This window comes from Acipenser ruthenus, chromosome 11 (assembly GCF_902713425.1).
Source record: "Acipenser ruthenus chromosome 11, fAciRut3.2 maternal haplotype, whole genome shotgun sequence".
Lineage (NCBI taxonomy): Eukaryota > Metazoa > Chordata > Actinopteri > Acipenseriformes > Acipenseridae > Acipenser > Acipenser ruthenus.
Window position 1 is genome coordinate 10,105,347 of NC_081199.1, and position 27,695 is coordinate 10,133,041.

Below are 27,695 nucleotides of genomic sequence, written 5' to 3' on the forward strand. Positions count from 1 at the left end.
CACATATCGGTTGTGGTTTTGTTTGAACTACGGAAGCGCATCTTGGTCCTGAAATTAATTTCAGCAGTAGCCCTACACAAATCGTGTTTATGTGGATGAAAACCGTGTTGGTTAAAACACGGTTTGACTAGACTATGTAGACAAGTCTTTCTCAGAAGACATTACTTGTAGTCCAAACGTCTGTCAATGAATTGAGTTATTTTAGTATTTTTAAATTAAGCACTAACTTAGTGTTTAATGGTTATGGATCATTTTAACAATAAATTGCCCAGTTTGTGAGATGAAAATAAACACCATCTTATTATGGAAGCCCAATTTTATTTTTGGGGGGAAAACAGTATATTAAATATAAAGACATCAGCAAAGCCACAAAGATATACAATAGCCACCATTAACATCATATTTATTGTTATTTAGTTGCTCAATAAAACATATACAGATATATACAATATGCGTGAATACAGAAGACTGCACTTTACGTATTATTTAAAAAAAAGAAAAAATAACACTCAATTTTATGAGTTATTGTCACAGTCTTCAAACAATCATTTCAGAATTCAAATTCAGCAAAAAGAAAATGTAAAGATTACAAGATTGCCTAACACACAGCAAATTTTATTTCTTATTTTACATGTGCAATACCGATACCTTTTTTTGAAGAGAGTTATCTAGCCAGTATTGATTACCAGTGTTTGATCGGTTTTCTATGTGAACAACGTCAATATGTTTTCGGGTTACACAGGCGGCAATAAGAACATAATTTGAAACAAAAAAAAAACTATTATCCTATTCCAAAGAAACCCCAAATTAACTAAATCCAACAACTACTGACTGGTACATTTCAGTGCGCTACATTGGTTGTCTAAGTAGCAGGTGCACAACTAAGGGTATACATGTCTTGAACTCACGTGAACCCTGAAGCCACCAAATCAGATTGATTATTCATTTCAAAGAGCCATGCATTTTGAAAGGCAAGCAATCTATGAAGAGGTTGAAAGTGAGTATTGCTGTTCTACCCCCACTGTGTTCATGAACATGGGAATATGTTCTTCAGATCCATACAGGACTGTAAACTTTTAGGGCCATATTTTAATTTCCTCTATTCTTTAATTCCTGTAACTCCTGTTATATATATATATATATATATATATATATATTTTAAGAAGAAACAAATCACATTAATGTAACAAGATGAAAAACAAAACACCTTGAAAGTGCTTCAGAGAACTTTAAATATATTACTTAGTTGTTTGGTTCTAGTTTTGGAAAATTAACAGGTGTTTAAGATCTTTAAAAAAAAAGGAGTAAATGCTTAATATGCCCCTTAAAGTCATAATCAAAATGTTTCTGCATACGCAAAATGAAAACTGATATGTACGGCTGATAGATGTTTTTTGGCCAACACTCCCTTTTAATAGGGCTATAATGTACCCAACACAACTCTATAAATATCATGTCTTATAAATTTGTATAATTAAAAGGTTGGGCAATTTTACAGTTGACCAACAAATACTTTATGTAACCCGATAGTGTATTTAAGTGATAGATCTTGGGGAGCAAACATATGTATATATAAAAAAAGAAATAATTAGAAATGTTTTAAAAATCCCCCAATGCAACTTTGCTCAATCGATAATTAAATCCGATAATTAAATACATGAATATAATTATTTATTTCCACCAGCGGACATCCATCTTTTACACTTGCACCTATTGACATTAACCATTATTAATGCCACCCTTTGACAATAACATTGATGTACATCAAGTGCCAAGAACCATAATAAGGGGTTTATTAGTCCAGCTATCCCAAGAAAAAATTGAAAACGTAACACTGGTAACATACTGTGGTAGAAGTTTTTTTTGTTTGTTTGTTTTATATATAAAAAAAAAAATGTTGAGGTTAACGGGTCTTTATGCCACTCTGCAGTTAGAAAAGTCCACCTGACCGTAGCGTCCATCTTCTTATTATTTGTATTCATTTGCTTTTCTTTCTTTTTTTATTTTTATTTTTTTAGAAAAAAAGAGTCATTTTAGTCAGGTCAGCGCTGCCACAAAGGTCCCGAAGCGGTTGGAGATGTCTGAGTGCAGTGACCTCCAGGGTGGCACTGGTGTCCGGCCCTTCGACTCGCCCATGTCTTCGTTACAGTGGACCGACAGACACTGAACATGGCTTCCATTCTGGCCCGCTGCAGAGGGTTTGTTCTGGGGTAGGTCTTGGGCTGCACAGAGAAAAAAAAAAGAAATGGAAAATTAGTAATGAGTACAACACAGTTCATGAAAACCTTTTTGATTGTTTAAAGCTGTGTCCACACTGGACGCAAGCAAATCATTTTGAAGTCTCTGCAGTCAAATGGGACTATCCACACCAGCAGCAAGCAATGTCATTTGAAAATTTTCCATGTCACTAAAATAGAGCCTGTTTCTATTTTTTTGTTTTTTTTACCCTTGTGCGACTGGAATAAAACTGACCAATCAGAAGCAAGGCTAACACCCTTGACACACGTCAAAACACACGCCTCAAAACACGTCACGCCAAGTTAATCATGGACGACAAAAAATTAATTTATGAGGTGCAGCAGTATCCAGTATTATATGATTGCAAATTGAATGACTACAAAGACACCCAGAAGAAAGACAATGTCTGGGTGGCTTGCAGGCGGTGCATTTAGCAGCACAGAGACATTTTCTTTCTGATTATGCATGTTGCATAAAAATAAGTTTATTAATAAGCAAAAATAAACCAGATCATACATGCAGTCTACATATTCAGCATTTAAATGAAAAATGTGCACTTTTACTGGCTTTTAAAAATGACACAAACAGTCCCACATTCACACAACTTGATCATGTGACCTAATTTTAAGCTGTGGCTTTTTTTTGGTTTGTTTGTTTGTTTTAATGATAAATAATGTTTTGTTCATAAATTGTTCTGTGGCACAAATCCGTGACAAGAAAAAGGTCTTTACATACGCACAAAGTGAAGTTTTGTGAAGATTCACCAAACAAAGAAAATTATTATTATGGTGGTCATACTGTTCTATATATTGTAAAACATTACCAAGCTCATACATAGTTTTGAAGATTATGAGCCATATTTATAAAGCATTTTCTATCAAGCTCACCGGACTGTTTTAAAAGGAAAAACTAAATAAAAGTAAATAATAATAGAAGGTAATTGCATAATAATAATAATAATAATAATAATAATAATAATAATAATAATAATAATAATAATAATGTTGCACTTTAAAATACTTTAAAAAGTTAATAAACAAAAAGGATCAGAGGAATTTGTAAAGAAAGACAATTGAGATTGCAGTAAATTGTATATGTAAATGTATAATAATAAAAACATGTTGTTGAAAATATCAACTATACTACAATTGTCTGGGCTTCAAATCAGACTACTACTACTACTGGCAGCACATAAAAACAAAACAAAAAATACTATGACTACAACTGTACAATTACTACTAATAATAATGATGATAACAATAAAACTGTTGGATATATAGGGATGTTCAATAACTCATCTATAGATTTTACAAGTCCAACCTTTATTTTACAACAGAGCTGCCGGAAGTCAGGGTGGTAACCTTTTATCAAAACAAGACCTGTTTTGTAATGGGACAGCCCATCTCTAGTATGTCCAATAGGAATGCACGGACGGGGTCATGTGTTTATTTCCAGTCTTTTGGATCGTTTCCAAGTCCCGTCTGGTGTGGATTGACATTCAGCGACTTCGCTCGCATCACTCTGTCCAGTGTGGATGCAGCTTAAGAGATTAGTTTATAGTCAAGTGTTGTTTAACATAAGAGAATGCTTATAAAAAGTCCCTAAAAACATTTCTTATTATTTTTGGAATAAAGCCCTTAATTTTCTAATACCATTAGAAATCTCAAGTCTATTTCAATATAACTGAGGGCCAATTCTAATTAACTTTTTAGAAAAAATATTTTGATTATAAATTCATGCAATAAATAGATGATTAATGATGATGCGTTTATCGAATCCACATAAAAAAAAACAATCCACAATTGAATTTAGATACTTTAAAATAAGTTTCAATTCACATGTTTGTAAAAATAAATGATCATCGTACATCTGGCTTTACTTCAGTGGAATTTCATAGGAAATAATATTTGATATAATTCTGTATATCATTTAATCTGTATTTCCACTACTTGTTACCCAATGTTCAGTTGATATCCTTTTTATTGTACAAATGCAACATGAAAAGCACCAAAAGTATGACTTGAATGATATAAGTTAGTCCTGCAATACTTTCCAACATATGTTGTGTGTGCTGTTCTTTAGAAACACAGGCACACTGGCAGCAGGTGACGCACAGAAGACACACCTGTTGAAAGAGGCATGCTGAGACTGGTAGTACTGAATATATACAAGCCAATGTGAGGAACTGGCACCAGACATGTGGCAGGTTACCAGTTGCTTTGTGTATGAAGGACCCCAAGCCACTCAACATAATATTACCATTTCTTAAGCCATCAGCTCAAAGGAAGGTGCCCTTATTAACTCTTGCATAACACTGGCCACTTCTCTAGCTGTGAAGTATTTATGCAAACCTAAGGACCCATCTGGGCCTTCAGGTTGAAGCCTACTGTGACATAATTTCAACTGTAATTGTCAAACTCTGATGCTTAGAAGTCAAAACCATTGATCTCTGCTGGGGTTAAACAATGGTTCAACCCCCATTAATGTGCCAGCATTATAAAAGGCTTACTGAACATACAAATCCAAGAGCAACCTCCCATTTATTGAGCACTTAATGTATTGCAAAGTGAAATCCACTTATTTGTTTGCTTGTTGGTATTACCTAATTCTATCCTGTTCTTTCTTCTACTGCATATCTTACTGCACATCCAGTTAAACCTGGGCATACTGTATTTATCTACTAGCATCACCGTTACTATAACAGTTTAAAATCTCCTACCATTGCATGCAGTTACAAAACAAAATATAACTGGAGACTAGAAACAAAATGGACTTTAAACAAAGTGCAACTATGTAGCAGTGTATAGATGGATTACATTTTGGTGTAAAATCATGATTGTGCGACAATGCAGCTTTAAGAAACATAAATGTATAGCCATCTGGCTTCAAAAATCCTAGTTGTCAGTGAAGAAAAGGTCAACTAAACGCAATTCTCTTGTGAGACTTAACGTTCCACCCAACATGGGGATTCTTTCTTTGTTTCAACCACACATAGCCAATGTTGTATAAATACTTTAGGTCCAACCACAAGAGTATCTGTGGTATTCAAAGAGAACTGTGTTTTTGCATGCAAGCACTGCTGTGCAAGTACTGCTAGAGAGACATGCAGCTCCTTCTCACTGGGGCTTAGAAGGGCCACATAGGCCATGCTGAATGGTTTCTATAGGGACTTTTTCACCAGCAACTAAAATGCTATTTAAGCCAATGTGTGGTTTTATCTATTTGTATTGCTATTCAAGTTGTCAGCAACTATGACTTACCCACTTGGGCTATCCATTTTCCACTTTTCTGCGTTCTAAGATAAAACACAGTCCTACCAGGTATCAAAAATGCATACAGTGGCATCTTTCTGAACTGCTAAAGAAATCAAAAGATTGCAAAGTGTAATGGAGATTGATGCCATTAACAGCCTGTGTCTATGACTAAAAACTGCTGGTACGAGGTGAAAATTAATACACGCAGTATCTTCGCAAGATCTATGACTAGAAATTGCTAGCATAAACTATATATACAAATATAACTTGTCATATATACTTTTCTTCAGAATTAAGGCTGCAGAATTAAGGCTGCAGTAAGCAGGCTAAAGAATGCTGAGGCTCATTCTAGTTTAATAAAATATAATGCAAACTTGTTTAGGTGCATTGATATATTAATATAGTATATACTGCATGGAAGATGATGTTTTATTACTTATCTTTACTAATTTTATTCAATGGAATTTGTGTTTCCAAAAATGTAAACATTGATAACCTCCTACTGCTGCAGGGTCACACAGTACCTTTGGCTCGATATCAATACATGTGTAAAAATGCAGAGAGAAGCAGAGGGAACTACAATTCATTTCACAGTTCCTCAAACACAAGACATTAGCTCAGTTAATCTGTTATCAGGAGACATTTGGAAGGTAAGCCTACAGCTTCATGTGCCAAAGTGCAGAATCCCCTTGTACTTTCCTGGTTCAAATACACACTGCTGCAATTGCACTGCAACAGATTACAATGTTATTAAGTATTCATGAAAATATCCAGGGTCAATACTGATGCCAAATATACTGTTAAACCCACTAATTGAAAACAGTGGGTTTAACAGTAACAAACCAATTACAGACAGTGTTTAAAAAGTTTTGTTTTTAAGACAATTGTATGAACGGGCATGGTGTGCAATCTTTTTTTAAGCATTTTCTCTTATGTTTACAAAATAAGAGAAAAACTGATTACATTTAGACCAAAATATAAAGACATTACCAGTTTAAGTCTAATATATCCATCCATAACTTCAATCAATCATTCTGCAGTAAAATGATAAGAACTCAAGTGTACACTGATGAAGGCATGTTTTGGCTTCTTGTCTTGGTCTTACCTTGTAAAAATACACTGGTAAACAATAACGGATTGTAGAATGTCCTACACTATTACCATTTCCCAAGACATGTAATGAAGAACAGATATTTGTAACAAATATAAACCAACTCCCAAAGCACAATACAATACACATGTTATTCGGCTGAGGCCTGTTAGCAATCCCAACAACCTAGAATTTACAGCCAGGTATCCTTTTTAAAAAAAACCCTAAGTGTACTTTACATTCTAGTTATTTACAGCAGTTTGGCCTCTAACATCAACACGGCTACAAAATTGAGCCTGGGGATCCTTCTAAAAACGTCTGCTCTCATGCGAATGTATACTACCAGGCCTCCTACAGGAGTGTTAAACCAAGGATTATTTTGTTGGGGTTGTAATGCATGTGCAGCTGGCTTCTGCACTTTAGTACTACCAGTTTGAGTTCCTGTAGATTTTAGTTTGTGTATTTAGGGCAGTGCTGAGCTGTGAAAGGGCAGCGTTAAAGTATCGTCTGTACGTGCCTTTGTCCTGTCACAGCTAGTGCTGGCCAGGGCATAACTAGACACTGGTGTTAGCGAAGCGCTATCCAGGGAAAGCAATAGAAAATGCATGACTAGGTCTCTGCTATTATTTATTTTTTAGAGGATTGCTTTACAGTAAATAAGTAAGTTAGTTGCAGTTAATTAAAACCGCTTGATTTAAAAAGCCTGAATGAGGTTTTTTTTTACTACTACAACTACAGGACAACTGATAACTATGCTTACTTCAATAACCATCTTTATTATTGTTGTTGTTATAAGGATTATTATTATTATTATTATTATTATTATTATTATTATTATTATTATTATTATTAATAATAATAATAATCACAACTACATATTCATAATTATCAAACATATAACTGGAATATTTTCAGAAATTCAGTGACAAACATTTTCACTATTTCTTTTTTTAGTATTTCTAAATTCAGCACTATTGAGTGTTTAACAATTACGGATGAGAATTTCTGTAATTCAAATTCTGCAATTAATAATACGCTCCTCACTTATTTACAAAGACAGATTCACTTAGACTCTTATTAAACTGCCACCACTAACACCAAGCCAACAACGACAACATCAACAGGGCTTTGGTTGTGCTGCATCTGCTCACACACAGCCCAGACTGTTTCGACTCCTCTAGATTTCAGCCGGCCCGAGGAGATTGGAAGTGACGGGCAGGAGGTGAAGATCTCTGGAAAGCCTGTGAGCCGGGGGGCTCGTCCCTTACACTTCCCTGAGTGGCCTGACAAAGCGCCAGCCCGTGCTCTGCGCCGCGCCCTGGCCTCTTCATTGAGCACAGCATGGGCCCAGCAGGCAGCGGCCCATCCTCAATAGCTAGCCATGCGTTCAGCAGAGCCCCTGACTGCCAGCCACTGAGCCAGCAGCTTGCAGCCAACCAGGGCCAACGTATTTCCTTTATCCTTGGAATTATTATTAGTTGTAGACTACTACAACTAATACGACTACTACTACTAATAATATTAAAAATAATTAAACTACTAAGACTACTTCTCTGTGGTGCATTTGTTTTACACCTCCAGCACAGTTTTTTCTATCCTTACTGTATTGTATACCCTGTTAGCAGGCTAATTTACAGTATATTTCACATACACTATATTGAATATACAGTATATGTAGCCGTCTTTAAACAGGTTCTCCACTATATAGCAATAGTCTACGATAGTGAAAGACTAGAGGTTTAAAAACTGCAATAGGAGTTTCCCCGCTGCTTCAATAACTAGCTTGAAAAACACCATACTTACTTACTGTATCTTTCATATACACTATACAGAAAATACATCCCCCTCTCCTTCTAATACATTATCTGGACTGAGACAAGCTGTGCCCTGCATAATCACAGTTAGCCAACTATTAAAAATAGTAAATTAGGTCCTTTGATAACATCCTATCCAAAAAGGTGATCTGAATAGAGGGCATCTCATAAATGGGGTCAACTTTTATAGTTAAAATGCTCCACTGTTGCTTTCTACACCTTCCCATTTACTGCTGTGTCAATTACTATATTCAAAATAAAACTTCAATGTTCCATACAGTGGGCGATTGCGCTTGTGCATTAAACTCAGCTCCTGCACAAAGAAGTTAGAAGCAGAGAGTGGTGGAAATGTATCAATTGAACTCTACTACTAACTTTAATAGCTGTGGTGTTGTTTTTCTTTTCTTTTTTTCTCCGTTGTTAACTTGAAATATCCTCCCAATCCTCTTTGGGGTCTCCAATGTAATCTTGTTTTGTTTTTCCCCCAGAAGTTGCAAACTCCAGCTAGCAGCATTTACTGTGACTCCCTAGCAAATTTTCTTCCCTAAAATCAAAAGGAGTGCAGTCAATCGAACTGCTCCACACAGCGAAAGACATACTACAAAATAAAGAAGCAATTTACATGTCAGCATGCTTCATTTACACTGCAGCTACAGGCAGGCAATTCCTATTACAAGCTCAAAGCTAAATCTCTATTATTTGGGCTGCATTTGGAGATGTAAATGTGATTGGTGCTCTCCCATGTGGAATGGGACAGATTGCATGTCTCATACCGTTTATGATATATTCACTCTAAATAACTCATTAGCTACATTTCTGTGAATAAAGACGGTTTTGTTGAATTAAAGTTTAATAGTCATGGAACTGCCAACAACTATTGTTTGGTTTCTTTACCAACTGTCTAGAAATATTTCATCAATAGCAAACCGTAATTAATCTGATGTTTTTAAATCAAGTCAAAGCTGTGTGTGCAGGGCCCAGTATTCAATAAAGAACAAACTGTGAATTATCGGTCTAGCTAGCTGTCAGTATTAGCAATAGACAAACAAATAGCATACACTTTTTCTTGCTATTCTGAACCATTTACAGTTTTATGTATATGGCCATGTATAGTAATATGTCAGTATACATGTGACACAGCTACATGCAATTTACATGCTTTAAATACAATTGAGAAATACTAAAAGCACAGTTCTTCACACTGAAAAATGTATTACATTTCTTTTAATATTTCTGAATTTAACATTGTTGAGTGTTTAATAGTTGTGTTTTATATGCAATAGGCTTTATTTTTAACTAAAGATACATCAATCCTCACATGGCAAGGCATTAGCCAAAATGTTAGTCTCCTGTTAGTCTTTTAGTTTTAGTATGAATGACTGTTTGAAACTCAGTAATCCAGTAAGTGCTGCGACTGTTGACTACCAGGACAAACTGAACAACTGGAACTCCTTTTTATTTGCAAAGGATATTATTACACAACCAAAGCTGTGGTTCTTTATATATATATATATATATATATATATATATATATATATATATATATATATATATATATATATATAATCTCATTTTTAGTCAATATGAATGTGAATGATAACAATTTTCTAATATATTAAATATTGACACTAGATTTAAAAAGTTGGGTTTACTATTGAAATTGACTATAAAATCATTCCATAAAATTAAATAAATATATACATAGCTTTAGTTTTAGGTGTAAACTGAGTTTTTTTTTGTTACTGCATATCATAAGAGTCTGCATTCATTATTTTTTGTATTCTGTGAACGTCAGCAGAAATCTGTACATCTGAAATTAATCAAAGTGTAGTAAGTATAAGAAATCAGCTGGAATCGTAATATGTCTGATAAATATCTAATTCCAATGATCCTGCAAGTAAATAATATCTTGAGTGGAAAATGAAAACATGTCTGGTTACTATAAGCAATTTTACCATGACCAAAATACCTTTACTACTTTTTTAGAAAATAACACTGGTGAACATTCAGTCTAGGCGTTAACACTGTAAATCTTTACAGTTTTAATGAGTCAGTTTAGGTTCAGAGAAAAATCAATATAATTTTTATTAAGGTTTAGCTTTTAATCTTTTTATTCAGGAAGTTAATGTACTATCCCAATCCAAATAAAGACTATGTCCATATCAAGCACACGCACATGTAATTTGAAGTATACTTATGTCAACCTAATTTCTAGTGTTTTCTTAACACAATGCATTTGTTTCTGACTGAATGCTACTGTAGAATTATAAATAGTACTTAATAACACATGACAGTATTTACTGTGCTTTTACTGAAAGGCTCAAATACAACATTTAAATAAAGCAGAAAAATAAAAAAAATCTCAACAACTTCAAGCCCATAAATTATTTTTTACAGCTTTGAAGAGCAAGCCATTACCTTAGCAAAACTAAAAAAAAAAATGTAATGATTTGAATAAAACAGGGCACACTTGAACAAAAACCTCAATAATCTCATTGTGAATCGTTGTAAAGATAGTCGCCCTCTAACGGTTTCAGTACTTTTATAACACAGTTCGAATTTCTCTCGGGATAGTCTTTTGACATAACAATTTGAGACTCACAACTTCCAACAGACGATAGCTTTTCCATGCAGTGCTGAAAAACAACAAACAAACAAACTTATCAGAGACGAGGGAATTATTTCATTTTCTGGGTTGGGTGCAACACTTTTTGTCTCCTCTCCCCTTTTTAAGCCCCCCAGAGTGTTAGGTGTCAGCCCAGGGCTTGCCGGGTAAGCCTGTGGGTACGACAACTAGTCTTTCTGCCTGAACGCTCCCTGAAAGGGGCCCTCTTCCCCATCCCTATTCCCAGGCTCAGCGGTCCTGACGTGAGGTTACAGCCTTTTTGTGTGCGTTTCTTTTTAAGACACAGTTAACCCATTCAACTCCCTCTCCAGTCTGGAATGCAAAGCATTGTTTAACCCAGCTTCCATTGAATATCTCACCACTTGCGGTCTCAGGTGCCTAGCGAATAGACACAGTTAATGCATTCAGCTGTAGAGATTATCGAGGGGGGGGAGGGCGGGGGATAAAGTCAGCCATCAATTTAACTTTCCTTTTAAATATTGTTGTATAATGATTGTTTTCTCTTTTTATTGTTACTATTACCATCTTAAGAAAAAAAGCAACAATTAGATAATGATAACCAAACCAATAAGATGAGTGACATATCGCTATGCTTATACCTGTCAGGCGCCAAAGAATTTTTCCAAGGTAAATCTCCATGCTGCTTTTTACTCACTCTTGAGTTTCTCATACAGTAACATTATATAAAACTAAAAAGCGTTTCTGTAACCACTGTGCGCACATTGCTGCTTTGCAGATTGTATTCCAAGGATTGTGCAACAGGCTGCGATATAAAAAGCAAAGGTACAGGGACGCGTCTTTGTATATGAATGTCAAAGAAGCAAGCTGATACATGTGGTCAGTATATACATTTATATGGGCTTATTTTGCATTTTAAAGTATCATTTTATCATGCCCTTCTGATCACTACAATAGTTACATGACAACTTTTTAAATAACCACCAACATCATTTGTATCACTTTTCATAACACCATAACAAATAATAACTTTGAAAATGTGCCAATTCCAGCCAGGGTTGTCACCACGAATTAAACAATTGTGGTTGTCTTCAGTACTACGTAAGATTCATTATCACACAGGTTTTGCCTAAAATCTGTTAATTTATCACTGCAATACAACTACCTTGCTCCAGAGCCTGACAATTCAGGAAGCTTACTAAAGACCCTCTCCTTTGTGCAGGGTCTGGCCATTCAGGAACAGTTTGCTTGTTTATTTTTAGATTTGTATATACTCTTCCATATAACATCAATATGTTTGACTGACTGATTTTCAGTTTTTTTTTAAATCCTGTGCTATTTTAATTCCAAATATCGTGCAAAACTTTGCTCTCAAACTCTTGTGATGTGAAAGTACTGCCACACAGCGGGGACGAGTCTTTGTGAGTAAACAAGGGTATATATATATATATATATATATATATATTTTTTTTTTTTTATGTGAAAAAAGATGGGCATCGTCTGTAATGAAAAACAGTTGAGAGCTAGGGCTCAACGTGCACCGAGTGCCTCAGGCATTAATTCAAATAGGTCTTCACCATGCAGGAGCCAATCAGTATGAGGAAGTGGAAAAATATGTATCAACTTTATATATATATATATATATATATATATATATATATATATATATATATATATATATATATATATATATTACTGGGACAGTACTAGGAAAAATTACCATGTTTTTGTTCATATAAGAAATTCTAAATTTCAAAAGGAAATCAATGCACAAATTACATCTGCAGTAAATCAATATTAGCTAATGTTATGGGGTTTACTCCCAATAGATTATTTTAATGTAATATGGTAAGGATTATACTTTTGTTTTCCAGATAATTCCAAAATAAATATATTTATTCATATCCATATATATTTTATTCATTCTTTAAAATACGACACATTCTTTCACAAATATTGAGAATGACTTCTACTTGAAAAGTTGGTGTAAAAACAGTAATATTTGCGTATCAAAACTTAAATAAATTAACCCTTTTCAAACGTAGTATTGTTTTCCCTTTTCACATGAATGACTCATTAAACAAGTACTCAATAGAAAGAAAAAAAATCTAATCTGAGATTGCTGGTAGGAAAACACCTGCCTAAAACCTACAGTATGTAGCTGGATCTAAATCTTTCTTAAACCAACATCCAGCAAATTCTTAAGCCACGTTTGAGTATGTGTTTACAGTGCAAGCTACTCAATTGAATTGTTAAACTACTTAGAATTTCCTGCGGTAAAAAAAAGCCCAATAGCTACAGAATTTGTTCTCCACAACTAAGAGTCAGTGAACTGTCAAACAGAAGTATAATCTAGTTTACACATTAGAAAGCTCAAAATGATTTACAACCCCCTTAATAAAACCATGTGCAGTCACTGCTCCCGAGTATGATATAATTATGATTTTTATACTTAACTCATTAACTCTTCAAGATACACAGACCACTGGGAATCAACACATTCTGTGAACACACAGACACACTCTGAAATTAATTAGAGGGAGGTGGGAGGCTATAAGAACCACAAAACTGTGTCCTTTGTATGTTCTAGAACTAACATGCTGAAGATATTTTTATATCAGTTCAAGATAATATCATAAGATCATGTTTTAAAAAGCTTACAAACCCTAACATGGGTGTTTTAATAAAATCACAATTGATAAAGCATGCAGTTATATTAGGAAAAACCACAATAGAGCGAAGCCAAAACTATAAGAAGTCAAGCAGACACACTTTCCTTTCATCAGACTTAAAAGGTTTGTCAACTTAAATCTTTGTGCATCATTTCTTTAATAAAGTGTATTGTACCGTTACATACCTGTTAAACTCTCATAACAGCCAGGGTAATAACACTACTTATAACACTCCAACAATAAATCCCATTTAATATCCTTCATTAAAGACAACTAAAAACTAAGACAGCTAAAAGTGTGTTACTTAAATACTTGCCAAACAGCTGTCAACATATTGCACAATTCACCACAATTTAAGACTAATATATGATATAAAATTAGCTAAAATGCTTAGAGCCCAAAATTTAAATAAAAATTTAGTAGCTTTTAGCTATTAAGATATGGACTGACAGACACAGATTTGCTACTGTAATTCAAATAATGTTAAACATAATCCGAACACTTTACCAATAGCCTTTTTTTCATACAGACTCTCCTACATAACTAGAATATGAAAGAGAAACAGTATTCACTAAAGGAAATTTAGCATCGCAACCCAATAAAACAATCAGTAGTTTAGTAATGAACTAGTAAAAATCTTACCAGATTATCAAATCATAGCCTAACACACTACTGCCTTGTGAGTCCAGCTACTAAATATTTTTTGTTGCTTATGTTTAAAAAAAACACTAAAAGTATGCTTCCAAAACTGTGGACGCCACTTCAAAAATCTCCTGGAGCTATTTTGTACATCACATAACAAGGTGAACATAAAAGATGAAGGTGATTCTTACATCACACTACAATTCACTGACACTGTAATTGAGTATTTATATTCAGAATAAAAGAGCAATTTAAATGTGGCGCTGTCTTACTGGGTATATCAAGGGCATTAAAACGGGTGGCTTTTCACTGGTAAATGACCTACTACTGTTCTTTAATCCTGGTTATTTAAAGGATCACAGAAGCTGGCTCATGATGTGTTTAAAGCCGGAAGCCACGGGTGTCTATAAATTTAGAGCCCCACTTTCCAGGAGCGAACACTGACAAAGGTTAGATCTTTTCCTCTGCTGGCTCTTTGAGTTTGATGTCCATTGCAGTCCCCTCCGGACAATTACTAGGAAATCTTAATTAAGTTCTAAAAAAACAAAAGGCAATTTTCTTCAGGAGCCAGTCAATAGTCTGCATGGATAAAGCCTTTCATCCATTAATTGAAGTGAGTTGTATTGTATTCTTCTAAGGCTTAGCTGCTGCTGTAAATAGTTCTTCCTTGACACCAGGCCACCCCCAGTTCTCACTTTAATATTGATGAGAATATTAATGACATTTTTAATGCAATATCTATCATTTTTTGCAGAAAAAGTATTATTAAATTATTTTTATTGTTGACTGACAGTAAAAACGCCATATGTGCTGTTTAATTGTTGCTATCAGTTTTCATATCTCAATGGCTTACAGGCATTTTAAAATTCAAACTGTGCTTAATAATATAAATTAAGTAATGATATTTAGGTTCAAAGAAAATTGTTATTAATTTTAAGAAAACTGAAATTGTTCACTTTGTTGCAATAATAATAACACTAATAGTATTATTTGAGTATACAGTATGCATCTAGCCAACTGAGGTGGTATTAATACAACCAGTAACACACTTTAATTTACAGGAACACGTATGCACGCCAAAGGCCGTTTCATTTTTAAAATGTCAAATCACATTTCTTTAGAAATCAAAATGCTAACATGCTTACAAGTTGTCAGCACAAAATATCAATAAAACAAATGTGATTTCAATACATTCCCTAACCCAATATATTTCTTTGTTGTCATCCGCTCCCACACAAAGGAACAATTCTGATTACTTCATCTACCTAACAAGCAAGACCAGTGGGACTTTTCAGTCAATAAAAATGTTACAGTCCTATGAAATTATCTCCAAATCAGTTTATTTAAAATACCTTGCCCCATTGCTTACCAGACAGCTACAAATAATAATCTACAATAATTTCAAATATGTCTGAAACAAAATATATGTCATGCTGTGCACATCTGTTCCAAGTTCCAACTTTATTAACCTAAACCCATGTTTGACTCATTAATAAACAAACCTACTACCTTAATAAACAAAAACAGAACACCATTGTCTTGTTAACATACTCTTCATGAGGCTAACTTAGGGAGTTTTTAAATTGCTTCACGTTAAACTAAAGTGTGTTACAAAATAACAGTTAATATAATTCTACTTCTACATAACGCTGGGTTTCAATTAAGATGTCTTATTTTAGCCGGGATCCACTTTTTATTATTATTTTATTTTAAAAAATAATAATTAAAAGCTGAAAATCGATATTCAGCTCCCGATGTTCGAAGCTGTCGGGGTTTCAGAGCACCTTCAGCAGCCTGTTCGTTATACTTCCATCCCCACGGGTGACTGAATTTGGACTATACCTGTAGGTGAGTGTTAACCTTGATGTAAACCATTCCTAAACACTCCACACAGGCAAAATATCTTGCCTCCTGCACACACACCCAGAAGCCTTCTCCACTAATCCTCTGCCCTGGGCTTATTTAAACAGACAGCCAAGTGGTCTTCTTATTAGTTTGAAAAGCAAAATGTAGTATTGTGCCAAGAACTTTATGTAACAAATGCACGGGGGAGCTGAAGGAACATGTTTGATACGGTTGCAACTGAAATCGCAGGAGGTTTTTTGGTATGTCTAGTTTGCAGTAATAAGGGTTCATGATAAGAGGTTTAGGGGATGACAGTGGATGTTCGCTTAATAAATTAGTAAAACAACTTCCTAAGAGGCAGTGACCCCATATTGTGTTAAACGGGGGGAGGGTTACATTGTTTAAAAGATCAGTTGTTAAATGTTATCAGTATAACAACAACAAAAATTAAAAAACACAATTTGGGGAAGTGTTGGTAATGTTTTGCTTCCTAACCTATAACAGAAAATTGATAACCTCCTACTGCTGCAATTTGTTACAAGACCGGTCTTTTTGGCTCACAGATCGGCACCGTGGCAAGCAGGTTTTAAGGAACTCGCCCCTACATATGAAATATCTGTGAGAATGTAAACAAATAGGACTGCCAACAAGGCTTAGAAAAGAACATTGTCTACATTTTTAGTTCTTATATCATGTGGTTTGATGTTTAATCTTCTGAATGAGTGTAGGCTAAACTATGGACGGATATAATAAGCAGACACTGAGGAATTCTCGTTTAGTGTCGTTGTTGTGTGATTTTGACAAGCAGCAGGGTGTTTTAACGGGTCATCAAAAAGCAATTGAAAATGTTTTGATTACTATAATATATTACAAATGCTCTTGTGGTAGTTAGGCAAGACTGGTCAAAAAAAGGTCTGTTTGGAGGACCACATCTCATTAACGAACTGTGTATAACACTCACTAAAAAGAGTTTTATACTGTATCCCCATTATATTCTGCACTGGGAGTATTGCATGCTAATCTGTCCTCATAAATAAATCCACAGGATTAGTCCATTTGTCTTGGATGTACAGTTCAAATCAATGGAGAATATTGCTTAGCTTATTTGGCAATAGTCGTGACTTCTACGGTTATTGTGAAATGTCCTTAAGCAGTCTAAAGTAGTGCCTTTTCTATATTAGGTAAATGTAATATCAATCATGTATAACTCAACGAGGAAATTAGCATTATGCTGGCACGAAAAATAATGAAAAACAGACTTCAGTATGTTTGTATACATTACACAAGCCGTTTGGTTTTAAGTTATAACTTAAATTAAATGTTCAGCTTTGCCCCGTTTAAAATATAGAAATCAAACAACAGGTAAAAGCTGTGTTCGTAATTCTTCAACCAAATTCTAGTGTTGTTTTTGGATTTAAAAAAAAAAGTTTAGCCACTGAATACGTGAAGACAGCGCACACTGAATGACTGCTATAGAAATTCTCTTCTTACCGAGTGACTTGGATGAAATATATAATTCCACACTTGCATAGACTTGTTGGTATAGTTTGTTTTTCAGCAACCACACCTATCGAAGTTTTCTGACAGGTGCAGTCTTGGTTAAAACGGCAATTTGTTGATTTCCCTTTAAAATATATAGTTTCCTTTCAGTTGCAGCAGGCTACAGCCCTAAGCAGCCATAACGTAACATATTTATTGTCCTTACAAAAATCATTCAGTAGTACCCAAATGAACATTATTCAAGACATCTGCATTGTAGCCTAGTATATATTATCTAAAAATGTAGTTATGTAACTTCTCCTTTTTGTATTTTATAACCCATACTGAGAAGAAGAAGAAGAAGAAGAAGAAGAAGAAGAAGAAGAAGAAGAAACCAAACGCCAATGAATAAGAAATATAAACCTGTAAGAATGGTTTAAAGCATGATTCTTGATTTGACACATTTTCGAATTCATAGATTTACACCAAAAGTATGAAGTGTAAAATCGATTTGAAGAGTTACTACTCTTAACTAAATCGATTTTAACTGTCACGTCGAATCTTTAACTTTCGTAGTGATAAAACTGATCTGATTTACAAAAACGCACATTTTATTTGCCAGCTCCGATATATTTTCAGTAAACAGTAAACATTTCCAGTATGTAAACACATACAAATATTTATTTAATAGCATTAATCATCTTTAATTTACAGTTATGGTTGTATTTCAGCAGTCGAATAAACATACTAAACGTTAATGTATTACCTGTAGGAAAACAATTATAGAGCATCTAATAAATAAAGTATGAAGTGTTGATGTGCGTGGTAAACAAACACCGATTCCGCTGGAAGGGGGCAGATCCCTTAAATGCTAAACGATTACTGCACCTTGAAAAACATCCATTCCCACCTGGGAAGCGTTAAGTTACACTTTTTTTTCTTAACCATTTTGTTGCCGGGTCCTTGAACCCTTAACAAGAAGTATTTCACACTAAAATAAATTATATTAATGGTTCACAATACAATTATATAAAATTATATAATCTTACTGAACCTATTTATCAAACAACTGATTACTGTAGTTTATGTTTGTTTTAGGATTTAAATAGCATTACCAATTGCTGATGCGGCTTCCCGATCGTTTACACATAAAGGAGAACGCCGTGCAGGTATTTACATTCCGCTCGCTCCTTCTTAAAAAATGCCAGGAATCTCTCTGTCATTCTCCTAAAATGCTTCGACTGGTTCCGGCTTGAGGTGAACTCTTACATCTGACGGCAAACCAAGCTATATATATATATATATATATATATATATATATATATATATATATATATATATATATATATATATAATGACACCGTATTTATTAACTAAAAATAAAAGATTCCCGTTAAATCAGTTATAATTTATGAAATAAATATTACCAAATGATAAAGAATGCGACCTTTAAGTTGTGAACTTAAGTTTCATATGAATACACAGGAGCTATTGGTCATAAAATGGTGCAAAAAGAAACATCGAATGTTCCAGTAAATTAAAGCAGATGTAAAAAGGCGTAATACATAGGCCTAGTTAATTGTATAGCTTACTTGGGGCCTAAGTAAATTATGCGTTTTGACTGTAACAAATTGTTTAATAGCTTAAATAAGCGATTTCCATAAATATTCGAATACTTTTCTGTGTCCCTTTCAGTGAAAAAACAGTGGTATGGGCTTGACTTCGCATGCATGAACTTTAAATATTGATATTATATTATTATTTTTTTTCAGTTTTCACGAAAATTCTCTACTGCCTATATTGACGTACATATTCCAGCCCACTAAAACTAGATTTCTACCAGCAAAAGAGTGGCACATGGATAACAAGTTGGGTTTATTGACAGAAATCAACTGCCCCTTCTATCTTCGCCAATTTTAACTGTTGATAAAACACCACACAAGCCCTCCTGAAAAGAGAGGCGTTTTCAGGCAGTGTAATTTGCTTATTTATTTGGTAAGACTTGTTATCCTCTGTGTAATCTTGCAGGTCGTTTACTGGGAGGCCCTGTCAATTGCTAGCAGTGCATTGAGAAAAATAAACGAGATTACCCACTAATGATAGCAGTTGATACTAACCAGCATATTGTTAAACGCGGGTTTCTAAACAAACACGAGCAAGCAGTAATTGTGCTTGTGCTATTTATCCCAAACCATAGTGTGTATATATATATATATATATATATATATATATATATATATATATATATATATATATATATATATATATATATATAATGAATGAGTGTACTGTAAACTTCCCATGACAATCTTGCACCTTTTTAAGATAGGTAAAAATAAAAATAAAAAAAAAACCCTTTGCTATGTGCGGCACTTAGAGGCGAATCTGATAGGAACTGTGATTTGTGCTAACTAGCTATCGATCGCGCCAGCCCGAGATGTTGTGCAGAAGAATTTAAAAAGAAAGGAGGAATGCGTACAGTGCAAAAGGGATGCTGTGCTGCTCCATTTAAAAATGGAAAAGAAGAGAACAAACCAATGCATGTCCTTGCACCAGGGTGAAGCGGCGAGAATGCTGATGCGCTGCACACGGTCTGTACTGCATGTTAAACACTCCGGCATTAATTCTGAACCCTTCTATCCCCCCAGAGCAGAGCGTTAAACAGAACAAAGGAGCAAGCAGCGGGGGCTACCTAAAATAGCATATCAAGAGCCAAATTATGCATGTCTACACCCCCCCGTTTTTCTGCTGTCCTCTCCTATCCCTCCCCACTTCTGTTTCACCGTTTTTAAATTAAAGGGAAGTTACACACTTAAAAATAAATCACCGTGATATCGAATAGAAAATAAATACAGGGAAAAACGTCGAATTATGTTGGCGCGCTTAACTGTAATCTATGATGCGCGGTACACAAATGTGATGTGCACTAACTTTGAAGAATTAAAAAACCCCGTTTGCGATATCTAGCTTTACATAGTCATATATTGGAATAGCTAAACTTATACATTTACCATTTATAAAGATGAGCTATAGGAACCGCCAAAAAGTGCACCGGCAAGAATTCTTACAGTTACAAGCAATATTATTAAGGATTAATTTTAATGTGCCTGTTGTTTTATTAATGTGAAGCTATTTCCCAAAATATCACATATAATCTTTTTTTACTATTATTATTTTACAATGGGCTACATCATGTGTATTGATAAAATTAGCATACGTTTAAAGGGTTTCTTTTTATTTTGATACCCCGTTCCTTAACAGAAATCATGCTTTTCAAATGGAATGTGTAAGGAAACCCAGTGAATGAATCAGGATTACGAATCCTGTTTAGCAGATTGATCCCATTATGTTCAGGTAATTTACAGTACTGTTTACTGCTATAAACAAGAAGCCGGTTTAGGTCTGTGTTATCCCTTTTTACACCTAGACAAACAAGCACAGTACAACCAGCACTAAAAAAGAGGTCGTGTCCCTATGTGCCTTGTTGAGAAATTAGTAACATCTATTACAAAAACAAAAACGGAGATACCCCCAAATCATATATATATATATATATATATATATATATATATATATATATATATATATATATATATATATATATATATATTCTAAAATGTTCTTTACATCTTCTAACGTATTTTTTAAAAACAGTCCGGGATAATAATAATAATAATAATAATAATAATAATAATAATAATAATAATAATAATCAGACGTGAACTGTTAATTGCTTTCTAGGAGCCTGACCTGGGTAACGGTAATTCGTTTCACTCCCTCGGTTTCTGCTTAATATACAAGTACCTTTTAAGGTCGTGTGCAGTGCTGACATGATTTCAGACACTGTTGATTCCAGTATTATCTAGTGCTGTATATAGCCTGGTATCTTAAGAGCTGTGGTTTTACACCAGGAATAATAATAATAATAATAATAATAATAATAATAATAATAATAATAATAATAATAATAATAATAAAGTAGTCGTAGTCGTAGTAGTAGTAAATATGAATCATGCTATGCTGTAATTTACTTTCAATAGAACTAGAATTGATGTATATTTTAAAAACATGTAAAACGCAAACTCCTCTAAATTGTACCATAATCAAACTAGTAAAAAAAAAAAGTATATGTTTAAACTTGGACAAATTAATACATTCAATTAGTGATATCTTAACTGCACGAGTGCGTATTTGGGGTATTCACTTTTAATTTAACATTGACAAAGGGGGTGAGGGGCTAAACACTGATGGTTTTATTAAATACCTTAATCGCCGACAATGTGGTCGTTAGAGGTAAACTAATCCTGTTCTATTTAAACTGTTTCAAGCAATGCACGTTATCCAATTAGATTATCTGGAGTAATAACAAATACAAACCGAGATGCCAGAATGGCAACAGGAAACGCAAACACCCCGCTGAGGAATTACATTTGCAATGCATTGGTTCTAAAAAAAAAATTTTGGATCCTGAGATCAGCAGGTCTGCTGATTAATTAAGGTCTGACATACTGAATAAACTGTTTTTGTTGTAATTAATAGTTTTGTTTGTAACGTTTTTGTGAAGACAAGTAATTGTTCTCTAACCTAAAAACCATTGTTTACATCCAAACCAGTTCTCTGCAAAAAAAAGGAATTCCCACTAAAAATACTGGTTAAGTCCCCTGACCTTCAGTCCCAGCGTTCAGCGAGGTTCACACCAGCATTTCAGACAATGATTACCCTACCTAACCTGCAGATAAGCTCCTGTTAATTTACTGATAAAATAGCTCGCTCGCTCGCTCGCTCTCTCTCTCTCTCTTTCTCTATTTTCTGAGAACAATTGCTGCTTTCTTTAGGAACGCCCCCCCCCCCCCCCCTCCTATAAGCGAACTGCAGTCTGCATCGCTTTATTCCCGTCTGTCTGTTCTACAGCAATTACTAATATGCAAAACCTTTTCCAATTACTCAGTAGAGAGCAATATAATGTGCACAGGCCGCTCAAAAAGGTATGATTCCAAGAAGTCATAATTAAAGTATTTATCAGCGACGAACTGTCCAGAAAAATAAACTATTAACAAACTTTTTTTTTTACATATCTTGCAAAACAATGCAATGAGCAGTAAAACTGTAAAAATGCGGTATGTAGGTTCCTATCGGAAAATTTTGTTTAGAATATATTTTACACATTTACCAGAACCATTGCTTCCAATTGCTTGTACACAAAAACGATGATTTTTTTTTAAAATTATTATTTCAGTTGTTACTGTTTTAAACTGTAAGTCGACTTTATCATTTAGAACCGTCATTGCCTGTGGAAGGCATTGCATACAACCCGTCACGAGTAAAAAAAAAAAAAAAAAAAAAAAAGCAGCTTATCTATTAAAAGGAACACAGCATTTACCTTCTTTGTTGTTATTCTGAGGTTTTGTCTTTTCCCATGGTGCCATGGATTTGTCATCCTCCTGGCCCTCCATCAAGGACTTATCATTGGGAATATACCAGGTAGCATGTTGCTCTGCCATCAGTGAGTCAAGGTCAATAGTGCTCATTGCGTTTTTGCCACTGTCCGTGACACAATTGACCAACTCATTATCCCCGTTCTGGCTGGGGCAGTCTGGCTTTTTGTTCTTCATAGCAAGAGGCTGGTCTTCTGATATGCTGAACTGTTGCCTCTGGAGTTGGATCTGTGCTTGGAGGATCTCTAAAGGGTGAATCTCATCCTGCGTCGATGTGCTAGACGGGGTGCGGACCTGCTCCATGCCCGGTGTACCAGGGTGGCCGCCCCCAGTGCTACTGAGCCCATAGCTGTCTGGGGTAGAGGTAGTGTTATTTAGCATACCAAGACCCATTTGTTTCTGCCCGTTAAGCAGTCCATGGTCACCTCTCTGTATTTTTGGGGAGCTGGTGACCAAGGGGCTCCTGTTAGGTTTGGATATGTTGTTGTCTGAGCTAGAAGACACCTCATCTTCATTGCCATAATTTGTGCTCACATCATCTGGAAAATCAACATGAGGTGAGCTACTGTCCGATTTTGTTACACTTTGAATCCCACTGTCCAAAGAGGACATGAGGTCCGGCTGGTCGCTAAGCAGCAAGTCACTTCCCTTTCCCCAGGAGGGGGATGTGAGAGGCTTATCATGGGGGGTTCCACCACCCCGCTCTACAGCACTTGTTGGTGGGCCCTGCTGCCCCGGACTTACTACCGGGTTCCCGCAGTCAGAGGAAAATTTGTCAAAAAAAATTCCTGGGCTCACATGCCCACTGTCCCTTTTTCTTCTCCCCCTCCCCCTCCCACTCCCACTCCCTGTCACCGACTTCCCTTCGTTCGCTGGGGTAGCGTCCATATTGTAGTTTGGGGAGAGGTTAGCTTCCCCTTGGGTAGGCTGACTTGTGCCACTTTGACCTGAGGGCTTGCTGTTACTATTCCCAGCGCCAGGCATCTGACTGTTCTGAGAGGCACCGCTCTGGAAATATTCAGGCCCACTGCTACTGTTGCCAGTGGCTCCAGCATTCATGCTATTTATGTCCTGCTCAGTTTGACTCAGCTTTCGCTTGCCTTCATTTTGGCTTTTCTTATTAAATGTAACATTGAGGTTAGGGGCACCCAGACTGGCAATCATATTCTGGCAGGCTGTCGAAAGGGCAGCCAAGCAGCTCTGTCCAAACATGTTATCTTTTGCATTGGTCTTACTAAATGACCCCAGCGAAAGTGCCCCCAACTTACTAACAGAGGAGCGCTGGCCTTGCTGAAACTCAGATTGGGGAGGATAGTTGCCTGGGGAAGCATTCACACCTGGGGGGTTGTTGTGGGGAGCTCCTGGTCTGTTTGCCCCACTGAAAGGGAAACCCGACTGTGCCCCCATAGGGGGCGTGGGGAAGTCCGGGGGTCTTCGGTCTGATGGTGCATTTGGGAGCCCAACCCCAGCCCCGGGAGACTGCATCTGGGAGAGGTTGCCCATATTATTTCCAAACTGCATGCCAGGGGAATGCAAAGCCTGTACATGTCCATCTCCTGGCATCCTCATAGGTTCTTGCATGCCCATTCCATTGACCCCAGGCCGAAAGAGCATATTTGAGCCATTCTGCTGCATATTCATTTCATGTGGGCTGGCCTCCCCCGGTACATTGGAGGTGCCCATCCTGCGCTGGAGCATTTCTCCAGGAGGGTGGGGGCCTGGAAACCAGGTATTCTCCTGAGCCATGTGGGGGTTCTGGGAATCAAAGTTCGCCATCCTTCCCCCACTTTCCCTTTCAAAATTTGGCTGAGGCATATTTCCCACTTGGCCTCCATGCACCATGCTGTTTTGACTGACATCTCCATGGTGACCCAACTGCTGGAGACTAGGCTGCCTCATTCTTTGCTGTTGATTTCTGGAAGCCATTTGTTTAATCATCATTGCTGCATTTTGGCGTTGCTGCAAAGACTGCTGATCGGGGCCTGCATGCTGCAGAGGGGGACCTGGTGGGAAACCCTCTGGAACAGGAGGGGTAAACTCCCCAGGAAGACCAGGGTAGGCAGATGGAGATAAGTGGTTTTCCATGCCCGGCGGGTTGTGCATGTTGCTGTTCCAAGTAGCACAGTTCTCAGAGTTGTGGTTATTTGGAAAATCAAACCTCGGTCTCTTTGCCACATTCAAATAGGGAGTGTCAAAGTGTTGCAGTCTCTGGTTTGGTGGATGCTGAGGTGGCTGCTGCTGCATATTAAACATAGAATCACTGTAAGGATGCATACTTCTGTTCTCCAGTCTGTGAATGGGGTATTCAAACTGGTTATGTTGGCCTGGCATCATCACCCCGTTGTCTTGCAGGTTAGGGTTAGGAGCACTGGCCTCGGTAGGCGGTTGCCTAGGGATGGCTGGAGGACAAGAGTTTTGCCTGGCCAGCAAGCCCCCCTGCTGCTGCTGCTGCATCAATGGATGCCTTGCGTTGATGCCAGGCTCCATTCCCACAGACATCTTTCGAGTGTTTCCAAACCTCTCAAAGAAAACGCCATGCTGCTGCTGGTGGTGGACTTTAGAGATGCCTGGCATGCCTGGTGCTCTTGGCATAGCTGGATTGCCAGGAAAGTTGCCACCGGGTACCTGCCTGCCAGCCCCGTAGTGAGGAAGCTGCGCATCAGATTCTGATGGGGAAAACACTGGCATATCAAAGTGTCCTGAAGGGGTCTCGCTGGGGTAACTGTATTCCAAGGTTTCCACACCAGCTTGAGCAGGCATTCTCCGCTGCTCAAGACTGTGGGCATCCGATGAAGTGGTGGACGGAACGCCATGGAATGAGGCAGCCCGGTTTGGTGATTGATCTAACGGGAGGCAAGGAGCCGGGACTGCGTGGTTGGTGGCTTGGGAGTTATGGTGCTGAAACTCAGGCATATTATTCGGCCGCTGGTGCCCAAACCCCTCACCTCCTGCTCCTTGATTTTCTGCCATGGGGTCAAAACCCTCCGCAAAGCCCTGCTGGGGCCCCATGCTGCTGCTGTTGTAGCCCATAAGTCGACCTCCATGCAGGCAAGATGCACTGGGATCAGGTCCACTGAAATTGCCCCCGAAGTGGGGGTGGTGTTGGTGGGCATGAGGGTGGTGGCCATGAGGGTGCCCGTGATGAGGTTGCTGGTTGTTAAAAAAGCCGTGCATGGGTTGCTGCTGCAGCCCCCCTGCGTGTATTTCAGAATGTCCCCTGGGGTGAAAGCCGTACTGCTCCCCGTTTAGGTTCATGTTCAGTCCCAGCATTGGGGGCTCGTTTAAAGTGCCCATGCCTTGTTCCACGGCTCCAGGCGGACCTGAAGGGTGGAAAGTCGGGTTCTTGTAGTGGGCGCTCATGTTCAGTCCAGGCTGGTTAAAGTTTCTCTCTCCGTGGCCAACGTTTCTGCTATTGATCTGATGCTCAAACTGTTCAAGCCCAAACATACTTCTCCGGGTTCAACACCGCATGACAGCCAGCTTGCCCTGCAATAGCTGGTCTCGCAGAATATATCTCTACCCCGGGGGGCAATTATTTAGATAATTCACAGTTCAGAAAAAAATCTAAAAAGGGGAAGGGAGAGATTTATAATAATAGAAAATAAATCCAAATATTAATAGTCGTTTTAAACGAATTCTTAAATGTAAAGTGTCTGTAAACAACTCACCATGCCGATCACATTTTGCGGCGCTGCAAACGTCTGTATCTCTCAATTGTATGTAAGCATTGATTTGTAATATTCTTATTGAAAAAAAAAATTAAAATGTGTCCTTATACGCAAACACCACCAGTGCAGTACTCCCGTGTAACAAAGTTACAGTTCAGAAGGAATAGGATCCCGCTTTCGGTGAATAAATTCAACTTTGTAAAATCATGAAAACAAACAGCCTCTTTTTATGCATTTATTTATTTTTAAGTATTCCTGTAATTTCGTATTTTCCAGTATTTAATCTTCGTTGCCCTTAGTAAAAGAAAGTTTATTTATTTTTGTTGTTTTTTGTAATATGCGCTCCTCTTAGTCCAAATTGTATTTCAAAACACAGTGCATGGATGTGTAGTAAAACTTCAATGCATGAATACACTTTTGCAATTCTTCTGCTGTAGCCCCGATTTTCAGTCTTTATTCCAGGTGATCCGAGTTGTCAAAAGCCCCGTTGTCCGTACCTTGGGATCTCAGTCAAAGCGTCCTTGTTACTTTCCCCCAGTCTTTCCGAAGCTGCACCTCCGATACTGTAAACCAGTTAATTTTTATGGTGTAAAACGTTCTTATTAAATCTCAAAACGCTTGACCAGTTGTTTCCATTTTGCAACTGATCAATTGGAACAGTCATTTACAAATATTACTTGCCAGTCTTTTAATTGGCGATATTTCTGTTTGATCGGCAAAAAACAAACACCAAGCAGCCGCTTTTATTTTTCCACTGCTGTGTAGATAGAGCCTTGATCATATTATCCGTGCTATTCTGGTGCCGGTCAGCTGCCGCTTATGTGCTCATGATCACTTGCAGAGCTCTTGTGTTCAGTGTCTTTTTTCCTCTTGACTCTTACTGATGTGCCCCCTCCAGTAGGAGGAATTCTGTGTGAGATCAGACTCTCTCTCGCTCTCACTGTGAGACCATCGTGCAGGATAAGCAGCAACAA

General features: G+C 36.8%; 1 protein-coding gene across 3 annotated transcripts; it reads right to left on the reverse strand.

Annotated features, from left to right (window-relative positions):
* Window positions 1-386: 386 nt before the first annotated feature.
* Window positions 387-27,695, reverse strand: LOC131739416 (transcriptional activator MN1-like). Of its 3 annotated transcripts, none has more exons than XM_059033323.1 (3): window positions 26,722-27,694; window positions 22,999-26,617; window positions 387-2,222 (listed from the first exon to the last, which is right to left on the reverse strand). In XM_059033323.1, exons 2-3 carry the CDS (start codon window positions 26,498-26,500, stop codon window positions 2,038-2,040), a joined length of 3,687 nt encoding a protein of 1,228 aa, XP_058889306.1. In that variant the 5' UTR covers window positions 26,501-26,617; window positions 26,722-27,694; the 3' UTR covers window positions 387-2,037. The 3 variants fall into 3 exon arrangements, 2 of the variants coding, with proteins under 2 accessions (XP_058889306.1, XP_058889305.1); XR_009330514.1 differs by adding an exon at window positions 8,772-8,940 and having other exon boundaries at window positions 2,109-2,222; window positions 22,999-27,695; XM_059033322.1 differs by having other exon boundaries at window positions 22,999-27,694.